The sequence below is a fragment of the Oenanthe melanoleuca genome, chromosome 19 (assembly GCF_029582105.1).
Source record: "Oenanthe melanoleuca isolate GR-GAL-2019-014 chromosome 19, OMel1.0, whole genome shotgun sequence".
In the NCBI taxonomy this organism is placed as follows: Eukaryota; Metazoa; Chordata; class Aves; order Passeriformes; family Muscicapidae; genus Oenanthe; species Oenanthe melanoleuca.
In genome coordinates, this window is record NC_079352.1 from 2,685,147 (window position 1) to 2,702,964 (window position 17,818).

Genomic DNA, 17,818 nt, shown 5'->3' on the forward strand with positions numbered 1-17,818 from the left:
ATTTATAAAAAGTGGAAGGTTTTTAGGGATAACACTGTTTTACCAGCAGCAAAATAAAATGCTGGTTGGGTTAAATGCTATTTATTAAAGCTTCAAATCCCATTCTCACATTTGATTCTGGGTTAGTTTGGCTGCAAACTTTGCAAGCACAGCTTGAGCAGCACCATGAAAACTTCTACTGGGCTGAGCTTTAGGGAAATCTATTTAAAAAAAAAATCTGGATTTTGGCTCTACAATAATTACAATTTAGCTTTCAACTGAACAGCTAAACAGGATTTTTAATTTCATTATTTGCACACATTTTTTGGAGCCTGAACAGCACAGCTACTGCTTTTCCCTGCTCAATGTCTGGTATCAGTTAAAACCTTAATTATCATTTAAATAAGAAAAGCCCAACTGATCAAGCATCACTGCCTGGGGGAAACTTTTGCCATGGCAATAGTGAGAGGGGAGAAAATACCAGATCACCCACTGAGGTATTGCCTCAACATCTTGGGAATTAAAGTATGTGTTTAAAGCTGATAAAAATCTCAGTTTCTTGGCATTCCTGACTTGTATTTGCAGCAGGTATTAATGGCCTTATAATCAAGATACCTCCCCTGCTATTGCCTTTTTTCTCTATTTGTAAAATGGGAATATTTGAAATTTTTTTGACATGAGGAAGCAGCATCCTTAAAGTACTGCTTCATTAACAGAAGATATTTTTTCCCAATTTCCCTATTTTTAGTCCAAAAACAAATCAGCCAGCATCCCATAGCGATATTCTAGATTTTAGAATTAGGAACTCCCCTTTCCATAAACGGAGGGTAAAACTGAGGAATGTGGGAGTGAAGGAGCATTTAGCAATTTAGCATTTCGTTCCCTGCAGCTCTGCACTGCGGGCTGCCCTGCCGGGAGTCGCGGTGTGGATGACGAGCCCATGGAAACCCAGCGGGGATGTGCGGGCTCTGGCGGCCTCCCGTGGCAGCAGAGATTTATTTCCTACCAAAATTCATCCCTTCTCCACGGGGAATTTCAGTGGCAAACCAATGTAAAAAAAAAAAAAAAAAAAACCCAGGAAAAAAAACAACTATATACTGAAAATTCCTTAAAATAATCAGCACCTCGAGAGTTCCTGCTTTGGATAAATAAATGGTGAAGTTATTCTGAATATTGTTTGAGCTGCAGGTTTATTTATGGTGACAGCACCTGAAGTGATCACAGATAAATATTTCTCATGTTAAAAGACTCTGTAATGTCCCTCAAGTGCCTGTTCAGGTTTATCAAATATTTAGGATGTGTTTTAAGAGATAAAACAGCATCCAGAGCCATCTGGAGAATCCTCTCATCATGCTGGAAAAATCCTTTAAAAGTTAGTTATTAAATATTGTAACATACAAACCCCCACTTCACCTCTCTTACCTAAATATGAACCCTCAAGGCTTGAAAATTACACTTGACCTTAAAACCTAATATTTAATGTAATTTAATGGCAAGCCAGTAGGAAAGCTGGACATTTTTCCTCTAGGATTAGAGGAAATGTTACCTTGCTGATCTTCAGAAAGGACAGAAACTTGCTGCAAGTGGAATTTCTGTGAACACAAACTAACAATACTGTAAACACAAAATCACTCTCAGAAATTAGGTTTTTAGGGAAAGAAGTCACACCTAACAAGCATTCAGTTTCAGATCTTTTATGAGCAAAGATGTTTTAATGTGCCACATTTCAAAAGCATCAAATCTTTCTTCACATGAAAAGAAAAATCACTGCATAGCTTTGGAGCTAGAGAGGTCCACGAGACTTTCTGCAAATTAAAAGTGCATGAAGTACATGCAATCATCCTTCATACATAAAACAGTCTGCAACAGGGTTGAGAACACAGTGTTAAAACAATATTTAGAGTTAAAAGTACCTGATAAGAGTCTCTCAGAGAGAGACAGATTAACTGAACATCCTCCTGGACAGTTGTGCAAGTTCTCAACAAAAGCTTTTCTGTACAAGTGGTTAAAAAAAAGAAAAAAAAAAAAAGAAAGAAAAATCACACAGTGAGTTCTGGAATATTCAAAGCAAGGATTGGATACAACAAATGTTTTAGAGTTACCCCAATTTCTGGCATTTTGTTACAAACAGTTATCATGGCCTAAGCCCTGTGCACTGGTGCTGGGATTCATCCATGGAACATTATCTGGCTCATGAGATCAAACCTGAGTCTTGTGCTGAAGCCCAAACAGGTGAATGAATAAATCCAGCAGCTTTTCCAGCACTGAACCCCTTCCCTCCCAGTCAAATTTCAGATACTGAGCAGCAGATTTATCCAAGAGAGGTCAATGTATAAACAGCACAGTCAGAAGCTCCATCAGATGTAAGAGAACTGGTGGTCTGACAAAATTGTGGTTGAAAAATGTGTTGAGAATTTTAGAAGGCAGAAATTTCCATCTCTAGTAGTAGAGAATAAAAATATTAAAATTAAATATCAACACTCTCATTTTAGTGTTTTATCATTCACTATAGAATAGTGGAAAATTGTTTATTAGTGTTGAGGGAAACTTGAGACAAAGTAAGTCTGAGATCAAAACTGGCATTCTAAAACCTAGCTCTTCCTAACCTAAACAAAAAAGTTTTAATATGTTTTTGATAGTGTTCTCTAAAACCAGAATTACATTTGCATCTTAATATTGGTGCATGTGTTAGAAATTCAACAGCAATAAAATTGAGATTAAAAACCCCACAATGCATAAAAACTATCTGGAGCTATAAACTGGTAATAAACCCAGATTAGAACAGAAAGGTGGATTTTTTTTAAATTTACTGAGCTGCATGTGAAACATCTTCTCTAACTATTCTATGGCTTTTAAAAAGCAGGCAGAGCTGTGACTTGATTATTAGCACTTATGTGACCAGACAGAACTGGTCTGAAAGGGAAACAGAAAAGCTTAGTACCTAATAAATAATTTCATCCTTTTCCCCCCATGAACAGTTAGGAAGTTACATTTTCCTCTCTTCCATTCAGTAAGCAACAAGGCTGATTAAATTAGGAGGAAATTCAATCTGCAGTCATCTTCAGCAGGCAGATATTCAAAAGGACAACATTAACTCATCTTCCCCCATCAGCACATGTTCACTTGAATCCTAAATGCAGCAGTTTTTTTCCATTTCACCCAGCCATATTCCTCAGAAAGGAGCTGTGCTGCAGAAACACTCTCCATGCAGATGGATTTGGCATTCTCAGCCTCCTGACAGGCAGTGGAACAGCAGAGATGCTCCACAATTATAAATATGGCACAGCAGCCAGGGAGGGTGCAACAATTCCCAAATCTGAGCTACCAAGGGGAAAAAAAAAAAAAAAAAAACCAACTTAAAATTACCAGTTTTTAGCACAGTGGGTGCTTCTTGCAGTAAAAACACATCTGGCTACTGTGCTTATTATTAAAATCTATGATTTTCACACAAGGATCCATCAGGAAACAGACACAGCTGGACCCAAACTCTTGTTTGGGGAGAACATCTGATGATTCAGTGACTGAGCTCCATACATTGGGTGTAATTAAGCCCCAGCCATGACATGAGCACACCAAGGCACGTGGGCACTGCAGGCTCCAAGCTGTCTGGCACAGGGGTAACTCCTGCTCACAAGGACACAACAGCATGGGAAGCTTCCAGAAATACCTTCCTGCCTAACCCCATCCATCAGACCTGGGCTTTCCTGGCTTTTGCCAGTTATTTCCATGTCCATGCACATAAACTGGATGGATATTTCTGTGGAGAGAAAAGACTGAAGTCTACACACTTTCTGGATTGACACTTCCTCCCTTTATAAATACACATAAAAATCTGCTTTGGGTGAATTCATTTAATAGGAACACTTTCATTTGTCTCTGAAACTCCTGACCAAATTTAAGTCTTCTTTGGTCCCTCACCCTAAAAAACAACTTCTTGTTCATCAAGAACCACAAATGTGCAAAAGACTTTCAGGACATTGTGAAAAGGCTATTTCAAAGTGAGTGTAATCTGTAAAAAATGCCATTTTCCATCCTGGAAACCCAGCTCCTGCCAGGACAGGCAGGCCAGAGCCAGGGGCAAACCTGGACCCTGCAGTGGAACTCTGTAAAATCCAGATCCTGATTTAAATCCTGTGTTTACACCTGGACCAACAAGTCACAGTGTTGTCATCACCTCAGAGAGGGTCTAAAGCCAGTCCCAACTCAAGTTCAACATTCTTGTCAGTGAAAATAATGGAATAAATCTATACTGAGTTAATTTTGGCTACAAAGTGACCACCACCACTGAATACACTTCACCACCTGGCCAGCCACAGTCTGCTTTGCTATTTCTCCTGTGCCTGTTCTTGTTTTTTTTTCTCTAGAAGTTACTTGAAATCTAAAAGCAACACAAGAAATGCAAACACACAGGTTACACTTTCAGAAATTCTTCAATTTCTGCTCACTAGAATGTAACTGGAATAACTGACATGTCTTGACAGCTGCTTAGGAACACTTGTGACAGGTTAAGACAATGCTTATTATCTACAGGTACCTTATCAGGAAACTCTCTTCCTAATTATCACCATTTGTGAAGTGTGCTGTTGCTAAATGAGCTATTTACAAATGTAAACTATGTAATTAAAGTTTTAAAATAAATAGACAACCTTTACATTAGGTAGTGACTTGACAACAAGGTAACAGATCATCAGTTACATCTTGCCAACAAAAATGATCTGTGCATGCTGCCCCCAATTATTTTTTAATGAGGAAAATCCTTGGCTCACAATCTGTTCTGGAAGGACTTTCTCAGTTTTCTTCCTTTATACTGGGTAATTATGTAAGAACTCCTTCAGTTTTGTTGGGTAGTCTGTCATCACTCCAGTAGCTCCAAGATCAAATGCTCTCTTGTATTCATGTTCTTCATTCAGTACCCAAATGTACACCTGTGAAATGGGATACAACACCCAAGTTATTACAGGAAATACTCTTTTTTTAAAGGTGACTTTTGACCTAAATTGTTTGATCTATGAGAGATGTTGCATATTTAAAATGTGAAATTATTAGACTGTGATGCTGGACTTTCCCCACCTCAACTTCTAAAAGGGACATTTTTTATGGTGATTCCAATTCCACTACCTGAGACTTCAGATCCTCCTAAAAGTCAGTATCATTTTGGGAAAGCCCCACATCAGATAAGTCTATAAAATCTGCAAAACTGGTTAAGTTTGAAGAGGGGAAAGAAACCCACTAAACTTCAAGGGATTTAAATGAAAAACTTTTTTTTTTTTTTTTTTTTTTTTTTTTTTCCCAAGTGTACAAATCTTCCTTTGCAACCAGAGCACTGCAAATATAAGAGCAGCAGCTTTTGCTCAGGAACTAAACAGCAACTCATGGTCCCAGAAAGAAGAACTTGCTGAGGGGAAGAGGAACCTCTTTCAAGGCAGGGTCTGTCTGGTTTGAATTCTCACTTCAGCTTTGCCCCACTGTACCTGGATGCCCCGAGCTGTGAGGTGATCAAACAGTGCCTTCCTCATAAGCAGCCTGGGAAAGCAGAGGGAGATTAATTAACAACTTCAAGCATATATAGAATTTTTAGTGTCTGTTGGTGACCTGCAATGAAGTCCCCATACAGTGTGTAAAGTTTTCCACATGAGAAATACAATTCTAGAAAACTTCCAGTTCAAGCAATTCAAGTATCAACTCTGCTGAAGATCAAATCCAGCACAGAAATCCTTCACCCTGCAGGTACCTTATACCATGTCTGATGAACCAACCACTCTGCTTTCAGGAGAGGTTTTATCCTTCCCACCAAAACACATGAAAATGTCCTGGCCACTGGAGAAATTAAACTAACAGCTGTCAGAGGCAGGACACACTGCAGTCACTGAAAACCTGTGACTAAATCCCCTCTGAAGCAGAGATTCTTAAAATGCAAAGTGTTCCTTGCAAGGCAAACAGTGTCTCTCCTCTGACAACATTATGGAACAATCACATCCATGAAATCTGCATTCTGCATCTAATTGCATGTTAATTAACTGAGCATACTTAAGGACAGAAGCTTAACAGAAACAATTGGAATAATTCCCACTGTTACTGCACCTCAGAAAGCTTCAGTGTATGGAAACTAAAAGCATAAAGCACACCTACATAAGATTTGAATCTGATTTATCCTGCACTGACAAAAAAAAAGCTGGGAGAAACTGAAAATATATAATGCATAGATATAGAAATAGCTAATCTTGGTTGCTTGAGTCAAGTGTTAATATAAAGGCAAAATATAAATAAAAATTTAATCAGATGAAAATCTTACGTGTCAGCCAGCCAGATAATAAATTTCTGGCTTCTTGACATCTTCTCTGGTTCTTTCAGCCTGTTCAGGAAGAGGAAACCAAAAATTACCAGAGCACAGATTAAAATCTTAGTTGAGATGTTCCTTCAAAAGGAACATAAAGAATTCATCTTGCTCAAATTAGAGCAGTTATTTCACTTCTCAAGACAGTGACTTAGAACTGGGTTATACAAGAGAAATGAGCTACATTTAAGAAAAGCAGCAGAGATGAGAATTCTGCAGCATTTTGAGTGAAGAATGAGAAAGACTGTGAAATCTCATATCCACCCTACAGCTGACTTGTCTCTTGTCCCTATCAGACAAATTTGTTCTGGAGAAAAGAGGAGAAAAGAGCAGGATTTAGTTCTAAGTACAGAACTAAATTCTGTGCACAGAATTCTCCCAGGAATAGCCAAGGGTACCTAAACCAAGAGAAAAGCAACCTCAGGCCAAAACCAGCAGTGCTCAGGAAGGCATCAGGGTTCACCTGCTTTACCTTGGTGCAGCACCCAGTGCTGGGCTGTAACTCACTTGAGGATGATGGAGGGCATGGGGATCTCAAAGAATTCCTCCTTGAAGGGAACAAAGGGCAGCAGACCAGTGTAGAACAGGCCAAGGAGCAGGAGGACACGCTGGGCACAGAAGATGGTGGGAATGTCAGAGTTCTGCAGGAACCAGAGAGAGATTCTCAGTTATTTTGGTAGATTTTGATTGTGTTGCAATTAAATTTACTCATCAATGCATGTCTAATGTTCAGCAATCACACTAAGATTAAGTTGCCTTATATGAAAAAATCTAACTGCTGTTCAGGTAGGAAATGGGGTGTTGTCCTGCACAGATAAATTGAAATAATCAACTAGACTGAACTATCCACAAGATGGATTTCACTCAGGTGCATAACTGCCTTGGACTAAGCACAATTTTAATTTTATTCTAAATTGTAAAATTCCTCAGCACAAAAAGGAGGAGAATTATAGCTGTGAAACAAGAGCTTTATGCTGATGCAACTGTGTCCACTAGTGGCCACATCCATTATTTTCATGCAAAGAAACAGACTATCAGCAATCCTTGGAAAAATTGCTTTTTTTTTTATCAGATGAATGATGTGCAAAACGGGCTCTAAGAACTCTTTGCATAAAATTGCAATGCCCTAAATTTCATAAAACAAGAATAAAACATGACTAAGCTTAATTCCTCAAGTATTTTATGGCAGGGTAGAGGGGTGTTAACTGTGCTTGTCTTATTTTAGCAGTACAGCAAGCAGAACACAATCTGAGCCCAGAATTTCTCACCAGGAGCAGGAGCCTGGTTAAATCTTGATTTGCAGGATGCTTTTCTGTTTTGTCAGCACACAGTAACAAAGCTTAGCTGGACTCAGCCTTACCTCCTTGAAACACTTGGACACAATCTCATAATTGACATTGCCCCACACAGTCAGGTGCTCTCTCTTGTACTCAGTCACCAACTCTGAGACCTGCAGCACAGAAAGCACAACTCTCACATGGACTCACTGGAAATTAAGTGCAGCATTACTGAACTGAAACTCTGCTAGCTTTGGATTTCATTGGAGGAAAGAGTTCTTTACTCTTTCCCATCATAAGGTGGTTGTGATGCTTTGAGGTGTTCAGGACAACAGATTATACCTATAAAAAACCCTACAGAATTCAAGAAACCTAAATGACAAAACAGTATTTGCTGGAAAGGTTTCCCTCTGTGTTGAGCACATCCAGACAGTAACATCAGTTTTTATGCTGCTTTGAGAGCAGCAGTGCCAAGAAGATCCTTCCCAGGAGCTACAAACCAAACATGTCTCCAGCAGTGCTGCAGCAGTTTCTCATGTCCTAAAGAGCTTTTACAGAATATCTTGCACAAGATCCCTTCTCTGCTTGCTGCATTACCTCACACAGGGAGCAGGACCTGACATGTGAAGGGTGAAGCAGTCCAAGAACACAGATCTTGGTATCACAGACTGCCACAACTCCAAAAAACTTCTGGTATATCAGAATCAATCCCCTGATTCACTCTGAGCTCACCTTTCTGATCAACACGTTGTTGTTCATTTTGATGTCAATGTTGACAGGAGTTTCTGGAAATGCCTCAAACACCTCTTTCAGGAGTGGGATACGATTGTCTGTCCCCTCACACTGACCTTCTGGGGAAACAAAAAAACTTGTCACTGCTGTGGCCACTTTTAACAAGCCACAGATAGAAGCAGAAACTTAAAACTTTATTCAAAGTATAAAGTTCCAAGGATAATCACGTTTTTAAACAAAAAGTGACTTAATTCAGCTTTAATTAACTATGACAAATTCATTTCCATAATGAAAATGTTGCACATTCAGGTTTTAACTTCATGAAATTCACTCATTATTTAGCAACAGTAGGAGTGCAGGCAATGTTAAAATCCTGAAATAGCAAACACAGGCTCAGTTACCACACACCAAATGCAATCAGAATAATGTGAAAAATACCAAATGAGAACAAAATTTCCTTCTGAACTCCAAGCCATACATATAGTAATACTATACTGATTTCTACAGCCAGGATTATATTTTTCTTTTGAAACTTCTTTTTTCATGATATTAAGAGAAGCAAATGCACTTTTCTACTCTCTTTGCCAAAGCAGGAAACTGCCATGCTACAAAATTGAAAACTGAAACAGCAAGAGAGAAACATCTCACCTTTCTGAAAGGTGACATCCAATTTGCAGAGATAGGGTGGAAGTTCCTTAAAAATAAAGAGGAATGGAACATCAATTCAAATACAGGGATATAATCATGACCTTCCTCCAAAAAGACCAAAGAAATCATAATTCATAAGCCATTTCTTATCCAAAAAACTGATTTAATAGAACCACTTTCAGAACTATTCAACATTCTTAGATTTGCGTCATCTGCAGTTGAACAAGGCAAAACATTCCCAGATGTCTGAAAATTCCACTGTCAAGGCAGGGGGGGATTCATGCCCCACTTTCCCAGTAAAAACTGGTCACACCAGGAAGAGCTTTTGTCACTCTGCCATCAGTGTGACAAAACATCCCAGTTCCAGAGCCATTCACCCAACCTGATCCTGGAGGAGTAAATCACCCTCTGGAATGTGCCAGGTGTGATCTGACTGCACAGGGAGTTCAGTGAGAGTGGTTTAGATTAGGGGTGGGGTTTTTTTGTTTGGGTTTTTATTGAGATGAATCCTCCCCTTTGGTTTTAGGCACCAGGCACACACAGAATCCCCTGCTCACCCCACAAATGCATTTTCCAACACCCCCCAGCTCATTTTCTCCTCAACTCACCGAGTATTTGAGGTCAGATATGTTGACATCAACTCCTGTTGATCTCTTCAGGTTCTCATCATGGGACACAACTACTTGCTCATCTTTTGTCAGATGACAATCCAGCTCCAACATGTCTGTTCCCAAATTCACTGCACTGCAAAGAAAAGCTGCCTTGAACCACTTGAGTGCTTTGTGCAGCTCCAAACCCAACATTCCACAAACTAATCCCACTGGAGGGACTTTGGATGTTTAAGGCTGCAAGGAATCCTCAGAGTCCTGCTGCAAAGCAAGGAGCAAACAGGAATCCTCACAATCTCTGCTGCAATGGGAAGCTGATGCAAGAATAAACAAAATGGGAATTTTTTGGCTCTGTCTCCCAGAGGAATTAGGAAGCTCACCTGTGGATTGCAGCCTGCCACCCCAGGATTGAGAAACCTGCTAAGGGATTGGTTCAGCATTTGGAGTGGGGTGTTTATGAGCAGCAGCACAAATGCCCACTGGAGGAAGTGAGGTTTTGAAAAAAGAAATTGAATTTGTGGTTAGAAATAAATGACAGGTGTGTGAATGATTTTTTTTCCCCCCCACTTTATTTACATTAAATCAGGTAGGGATGGATCAGGAAATTAGCAGTGGGACTTTCAGGCTTTTGGCTGTTTTCTTGGGTAGCAAAACAAACCTTAAACTATTATTAAAAAGTTTCAATTTAAATTAAAAAGGAAATAAGCCACTAAACATCCAGTCATATTTTTCAAAGCAAAATAGCTATTCCTGTCCCAACCCACTGCTTTGAAAAGCTCTAATCCAGTCCCAAATCCACTCCATAGTAGTTTCACTCATAGGAGGAATAAGGAAAGCAGAAAATAATAATGATATTGATGAAAAAAAAGCTTTACTGCAGTGAGCAGTGAATTGCTCATTTAACTAGAAAATAAGTGCCATTCCAGCAGACAGATAAAAGTCTGAACTCTTCCCTCAAAACCTTTTTATCCACCTCTGAGCAAACTAACACCACCCTTTGAGTTGTGCCTACCTGTGTAAACTCAAAGCTGTGTAAATTCAGCAACAGCCTTTTCCTCATGGGTTTTATTGGCTGCAGAACACAGCCCAGGAGCATCCACAAATGTAGTAACAAAGAAAAAAAAAAAAAAACAGAACATACTCCCCAAAGTGTTTAACACAATTTCTGGTCCAGCTGGAATAATGATAAAGGAGGGTTATGAAATTAAAGCCAATTTGTGAACTGTTTGCCAGTGCTGCTAATTAAGAATGAGGAGAGGAACAAAATCCTGTTACATATGGAAGGATCACAGGCTGTACTGGTGATTTTTTCCTCCTGAGGGAAAGCAACTCCAAATGTGCTGCAGGAGACTTGCCAAATTTGTAGATGTTCCCATGTTTTATCATTTCACCAGCAGATTTTATTAGCAATATTTCTTGCTTAAGAAAGTCAGGGCTGGTGCTGCATGGAAAGGAGAGAACAACAACTTTCCTTGTTAACAAATTTGAGGCTTTGCCAGGCCCTTACAAGCAGCTCACTGCTAAATAAGCTTCCTCAAGTGCTGAGCTTTCCCAGCTGGAAATCAGTTTGTTCTGTCAAATTCACACTGCTCCAGAGAAGGCTCCAGATTCAGAACATCATTGTGGTTTCAGATCCAACTGCTCCAGAACTCAAGCTGTGAGGCAGGCTCACATTTGCAAATTAGGGTGAGAGCTCTCTTGCTTAAAATCTGTTATTTTCTAATCTAAAACCACCACAGAAGCATTTAAATATGGTAGAACAAGATTATAGCCCCACCCATCTATTATGCATTTTACCTAATAAAACAAAACAAAAATATTGTCTTTGGTACAAAAAGCTTATTTCCTTCCAGAATATTTTTAAATTAAGCAGTATAGAAACTGAAATTGCAAATAAAGGCCTCCTCCCCCATACACATATTCTCTTCTGGATCCAACTACAGCAACAGCCAAATATTCCTGCCTGTGCAAACCTGCAGGAGCAGCTCCTGCAGACACACCCTGTTTGGCTTCAACAGAATCTGATGGATTATAAATTGATCAACCCCTATCAGCTGTTTGAGCCAATCCTGACCATTTTCCACCAGCCAGATCACTGATTTTCTACCCCATTCCTTTTGCTACCTGACTTGTGAATATGGGAATAAGCAAACTCCCCTTCCCAAAAGGAGCCAGAAGTTTCCACTCCTAGCAGGAGGTAATTCCTCTACTTCCTGCAGAGGTTTTCCTGGCTCTCTTCATTCAGATGAAATTTGCTATTGGCAGCTGTGGTGGGTTCAAAAACTGGACCTCAATGCATTTGTTATCCCACAGCTGAAACAAAAAATTAAATACATAAAAAAAAATAAATTTACAGCTGTAAAATAATTAAAATGGGCAGAAGAGTCAGAAAAACCAATCACAAAATGCATTGCCCCCAGCACAGTCCTTACTCTAAGTATTACTGTTTATTTCCTGGAATAAAATAAAAATAGATTATGGAGTAACTTCCATTGCAAGAGCCTTTTGTGTGCAGAATGAGCATGATATGAAATTAAAATTAAGAAATGGTTAAAAAAAAGGAGCAAGCACTTTCAGAAAGTCTGCTAGCAGACTTGGAAAAGAGGCAGGCCAGCAGGAAGAAAAAAAACAAAACAAAAAAACACAACAAAAAGCCACACAAAACTATGCTGAGCTTCCATGGAGATAGAAAATAGTGCAGTACTTTCTTTTATTTGGTTGGGAAAGCTGGCACCCCTCAGGCTGCAGGGAAGCAGCAAACTGATGAGGCTCCTTAGCACAAAGCAAATTAGAAAAACCCCAAACAAAACAAAGAGGAGCCCACATAATGTGGTCCCTTCTCAGCAGCAGCTGGAGTTTTAGATATGCTGCTTCTTCAAATGCCTTTGAGAACCTCGTTAAAATTCACTGCTTAAATGCTTAAAAGCCTTTCTGGTCCCAGCCCCATTTTAAAGCCCTGAGTAAGAAGAGGCTTTCACACATTGTGTGACTGCAGAGTGTGAGTGCAGGGAAAAAGCATAAACAGCAGCATTTTATAATGATAAATTAATTAATAGAGGTAATCACCATTAAGCACAGTATTGTTTGCTGTTTAACTGGCTAGCACAGCTGGGGCCTCAGGGTTTGTTTCTATTTGTTACCGTGCACAGACCATAATTTGTGGTATCCCAATTCCTTCTGGTGAAACTGGAGTGGATGTTTGGCAATCCCCAGGCATCATCCAGAGGAGAGCTGGCTTTCAGAAATAGGACACTGGAACCCCAAAGAACTGATGAAGTCCCACCTCCCTTGATTGCTTCACTCACTAAAGACACTGAGAACACCTAATTTAGGTATTCTCGTCCTTTTGTACTCACTGGTGAAAAGCTGTCATTGTGTTCTCCAGGTTCTCTCCAGCACCTACAGAAATAACAAAAATAAAACTTAAACAAAATCCTTTTCCTCCCTCAATCCCACTGAAAATATAAATAAAAAACAACAGGCTTTAAAATATACATATTTCGAGAAATGAGGATGAAGCTCAAGGCAGAAATATTTGTTGCCACCAACCTACTGGAGAGACACGACCTTCTCCAGGTAAAATTATTTTAAAAAAGGAATTACCTTGGATTTGTGTAGCACTTTGAATATTCAACCCAAAGTGTTTATTTTACCAGAGGTATTTGCCTAGGACAATAAGCACCATGGGCACAGGGATGGTACATACAAAAAAAACTTATTTGAGAGTTGGTGGGTAGTGTAACGAGAAAAATAACAAAAAGCTATGAATTAAAGCACCCAAGACATTCTAAAGCTGACACTCCCTAAATGTAAAACCCAGTTGACAACCTCTTTTTTCAGTGCAAGGATATTCCTCAAACAGCACAGATGTGTCAATAAAGGTTTGTGCTGCTGGAGAAGGGAGGTCTCACACACAAGGAATAAAACATCAATTTCAGTTAAGAAATGAAAGGACAAGCAAATTTAATTTTCTCTCAGGCAGGACTCAACTCTGCAACTCCTAAGCCAGCATTCTCTGCATAAAAAATCTTTGAAAATCAACCTGATTAGGTGGGAAAGGCTGTGCCTTCTCCCCAGCTAAGAAAATAGGCAATGTGATAGACTGAAAAACAAAACAACCTCAGGTACATACACGTGCTGATGAAGATATCTATGCAAATTTTAACTGCTCTTTGACAGTAATGAATGACAGACTTTGTAAACAGCAATTATAACAGCTCCAATTAAGGCCTTGCCTATTAACAAGGCCTCACCAGGACATACTTACCTAAACCTGTGTTCAGTTACTTAATTAAAGCAATGCACAGCCACCAATTTGAAATTGTTATTCTCAGGTAGGTTTGCAAAATGGAAGACTTAACTAAGAACCACGATGACAAAAATCTGCAGGGTTTAATGTAAAACAATATGGGGAGTCCACAGCAGCTTCTGTGATCAGACATTCACCAGTAATTTAAGGGATTTGATTGCAGAACTGGGAATTGGCTGAGTGGTAAAAGTGAACCAAGGGAAAAAGGAGAGCACAAGAAGCTCATGATATCCATCTGGTGATTGCCTAACAAATGGGAAACCCCTGCACAGGATCTGGCTGATGAGTTACAAATTAACTGCAATATAATTGAGTTTTTTAGATAACTTATCAGCTGTGGCAATTCAGCCCATACATCCTGAACGGTGAGGGGAGGGCAAAAACACCTGAATTTGTGAACAAAGCAAGAGTACCCTAACATTCCTAGGCAGAAAGTTCCAAAAATAAAACTTGTAAGTGGCTGATCTAACAAATCACATGGCAGGGAGGTGGTCAAGGGCCAGGGATGGAGAGTCAAATGACTGACTTGTAGCATTTTGGGGGGAATGAGGAACAAAGTTGAAAGATCAGCTGAAAGAAGAAAAGGGAACTACACAAGTTATTTGATCCAAGTAATTTTCTCCTTTGAAAAGTGACAAGGCTGGGCTGACCAAAGAGCTCCTGACACTTCCTCAAACACAGCTCCAGCTGTTGCATTCCCTATGAGGAACTGACCTTCCCCAGCCCAAATGGCACAGCCAGACAGGAAGAGGGCACATTCCCACTCTGCAAGCACCACCATGGCCAAGAGGGAGCCAACAGCAAGCACTGGAGCAAGGAGATACACCCAGAAGATTTTGGGGCCAGCAGGTCAAGGGAGGTGATTGTTTCCCTCTGCTCAGCACTAGTGAAGCCACACCTGGAGCAGCAGGTCCAGTTCTGGGCTCCAAAGTACAAGAGTGACATGGATCTTCCAGAGTCATCCAAGGAAGGGCTGTGAAAATTAAGGGTTGAGAGATTCTTGTGTGCAATGAGAGGCTGAGGGTGCTGGAATTGTTTTGTCTGGAGAGGATCCTACAAGTGTAAATAGCAGATGAGAGGGAGTAAAGAAGATTCAGCCAAATTCTTCTTGGTGGTGCCCAGGGGAAGGACAAAAGGAATGGGAACAAGTTTAAACACAGGAAATTCACCTTATAAATATAAGGAAGCCATCCTTCTTTGTTTGCAAGAGTGATCAAACTTTGGAACAAGCTTCCTGGAGAGGTTGTGGAGATTCCATCCCTGCATGTACTCAAGACCTTACTGGATCAGGTCCTGGTTAACCTGCTCTGGTCAGATGAGATCTCCAGAGGTCCTTTCCAATCTGAATTATTCTGTGTAAAAACCACCATGCAACTCCTCTCTGAGAGACCCTGCAATCCAGGCCTGCTGGCATCAACAGAGGACTCCAGCACTCAATCAAGACTCAAAAATTGCTCTCAAAAATGACCAATTTTAAAATGATGCAGAAAAGAAGAAATAATTCAGGGATGATTCTACAAAAAGAGGGGAGAAAATTCTTGAATGAGAAAGCAAGCAAAATCAGACCTTAAAAAACTTTGTACAAGGTTTCATCTCAGAGAGCAAAAAGCCAAACAAGTTAAGTGTTACCTTGATCTCCCAAGTTAATTGGAGTAATGCAATAGGAAACCTGACACTGAGTCTAAAGCTCCAGCATGACTAAAGCCCGAGAACTCAAGTCCCACAGGAATTTATGTTACAGGGTAAACACCAAGGAGAATAAAGCACCAGTGATCTTCAGCCTCAGATGAGCAAAAAGCTGCTGCAAAGTTCAGGACTGCCCTCCTGCCTCAGCTGGATTTCACAGGAACAACTCTCAGACCCTGGACTTTGAATGCCTGAGGAATAATCCTTCCTTAAGTGAGGCTTTCCTGCTGTTCCAACAGAGCTTAGAGCAACTGGCCCAAGCACTGCATTCGAGGCTTAGGGCTGTGTATCTTAATTAAGGTCCTTGCAAAGGAGTGAGAACAGAAGATTAAGGGGATCATACCAAGTTCCAACAAAGTCGCCTGCAAGTTTTTAACAGCTTACAAATAAAAAGAAACAACCAGGAAACCTTTAACATTAAGAATCTTTTCTTTTGCTGGAGGAAAAATATAAATACCAAGCAACAGATAATATAGATATTCCACACCAAAAGCTACTTAAAGCTATAGTTATAAACTGTCAAATAAACTAAATTAAAGAAGTGCCAGGAATAAAATCATTAAGAGATCAGCTCTAGTTGTTGTATTTTAATAATTCAAGGCAGCAGCATTTGTTAAGAATCACTGGCTAAAACTGTGACCAACGCCTGCATAAACTGGCACTAAGGATGATATTGACAAATGTTAAAACTCAGCACTAGAGATCTCTCACACAGAATAAAAAAATATTTAATAGCAAACTGACTATTTTCAAAATATAGGTGAGGCAGCAGGGAAGAGCATAGAGGTGATCTCTACAAAACAGAAGACAGAAGTTGCTGCATTTTTCCTCTCCCAATACTTTGGAATAGGTAGGAGAAACTTCAAAGCTTATTTTAGAAAGAATCAACATGCCTGACTTCCAAATGTCAGAGGGTTTTACCAGGGCACTGAGCCATTCACTGTCTGCCTGCAACACCGAGGGGAGCAAGAACAGAGTCTCAGGAAATTCTGTTTTCCCTGAAAGCAGAGAGCAAAGCAAACAGGAGGTCAGAGGCAAGAAAATTGATCTCTTGTACCTGATCTAAGCAACAGCCAGATGCCCCTCTGGCTGGGGAGAGAAATACCAGGATACAGAATCGTTAGAAGGAAAAAAAAAAAAAAAAAAAAAAAATAGAGGCGTTTGAGACGCAAAACATCACGCCCCATGAAGGAAAAAAAAAAAAAAAAAAGCTGATTTCGGCTGGAGCGGCTGGACTTCGGAGATTAATTCCGCGCTGAACCGAAGCGCTGGTCAGCAGGTGGCACCTAAAATTAGGCTGCGGGAGGAAGGTTTAAAGGCAGCCCTGTACAAGGCACGGACACAGCGCAGCCCCTCACGACCCTCCGTGCCCGGGGGGACACAGCGGCGCCCCGGGGCCGTGAGGGAGCCTCGCCCGGGGCCGCGGAGCCCTGAGCGCCCAGAGCCGGGCGGGGACCCCCCTCAGGAGCGGTGAGAGCAGAGAGGCTCCCACACCCCCTCCCCTCCATCCCCGCGCCCCCTCACTCACTCACCGCCGCGGTGCGAGATGTGCCGGCAGCGAAAGCGCTGCCGTTTGGGCCGGTGGAGCAGCCCCGGGCACTTGAGGAGGAGCGCGGAGGTGAGGACGTATCCACCCAGCGTGGAGAGCACGTAGAGCGTAGCCGACATCCTGCGCTTGTCACCGGCCGTGCCGGCCCGTCCTGCCGCTGTCCGTGTCGCTGTCCCTGCCCGCAGCCGGCTCGCTGCGAGGCGGAGCCGCTGCGGGACGCGGAGCTCCGAGGCAGCGGCGGCTCCGGGGGAGCGGCGCCTCTGCGCCCGCGCAGCCGCCCCGGCGCCGGGAGCGGCGCAGTGCGCAGGCGCGGCGGCCCCGCGCCCTTCCCCTCTTCCCTTCCCGCCTCGGCCGTGAGGGGCTGCCCGCAGCCGCCGCTGCTTCACAATGGCTGTGCGGGTAATTCCTGATTACCCGCTTTAATTCCCCACCGCGCCGTCCCGGCTCTTTGCTTGCAGGTGGACGGATGTGTTTTCCACACCCCCCGCCCAGCGCCCGCCTCCTGGGCGGGGCTGTCACGGCCAAAAAGCACCTCGCAGATGTTGTGGGGTAATTCTCATTTATAGGTTTTTATTTTCCGCCTGGCTGTCCCGGCTCTCTCCTCACAGCCCCTCCCACACCCAGCCCCTCAGAGAGGTCGTATTCCCAAAGAAGGGACGCGCTTTCCCCACACAGCCCCTCACAGGGCATAAAACC

At 41.5% G+C, this 17,818-nt stretch overlaps 1 protein-coding gene across 2 annotated transcripts; it reads right to left on the reverse strand.

The window, feature by feature from the left end:
* Positions 1-1,657: 1,657 nt before the first annotated feature.
* On the reverse strand, positions 1,658-17,566 carry GDPD1 (glycerophosphodiester phosphodiesterase domain containing 1). Of its 2 annotated transcripts, none has more exons than XM_056506947.1 (10): positions 17,106-17,566; positions 12,935-12,977; positions 9,579-9,714; positions 8,971-9,016; positions 8,323-8,438; positions 7,674-7,763; positions 6,821-6,954; positions 6,272-6,331; positions 5,451-5,502; positions 1,658-4,904 (listed from the first exon to the last, which is right to left on the reverse strand). In XM_056506947.1, the coding sequence occupies exons 1-10, from the start codon at positions 17,239-17,241 to the stop codon at positions 4,782-4,784; spliced, it is 936 nt and encodes a 311-aa protein (XP_056362922.1). In that variant the 5' UTR covers positions 17,242-17,566; the 3' UTR covers positions 1,658-4,781. The 2 variants fall into 2 exon arrangements, with proteins under 2 accessions (XP_056362922.1, XP_056362921.1); XM_056506946.1 differs by having other exon boundaries at positions 8,323-8,441; positions 17,106-17,564.
* Between the last annotated feature and the right edge of the window lie 252 nt (positions 17,567-17,818).

Coding starts and splice junctions, on each gene's coding strand:
- GDPD1 (XM_056506946.1), bottom strand. CDS start 17,241: ATGTCGGCTACGCTCTACGTGCTCTCCACGCTGGGTGGATACGTCCTC. Junction 8,442..8,970: donor GGATGTCACCTTTCAGAAAG/GTGAGATGTTTC, acceptor TTGTTTCCCCAG/AAGGTCAGTGTGAGGGGACA. Junction 7,764..8,322: donor ACAACGTGTTGATCAGAAAG/GTGAGCTCAGAG, acceptor TCTGTGCTGCAG/GTCTCAGAGTTGGTGACTGA.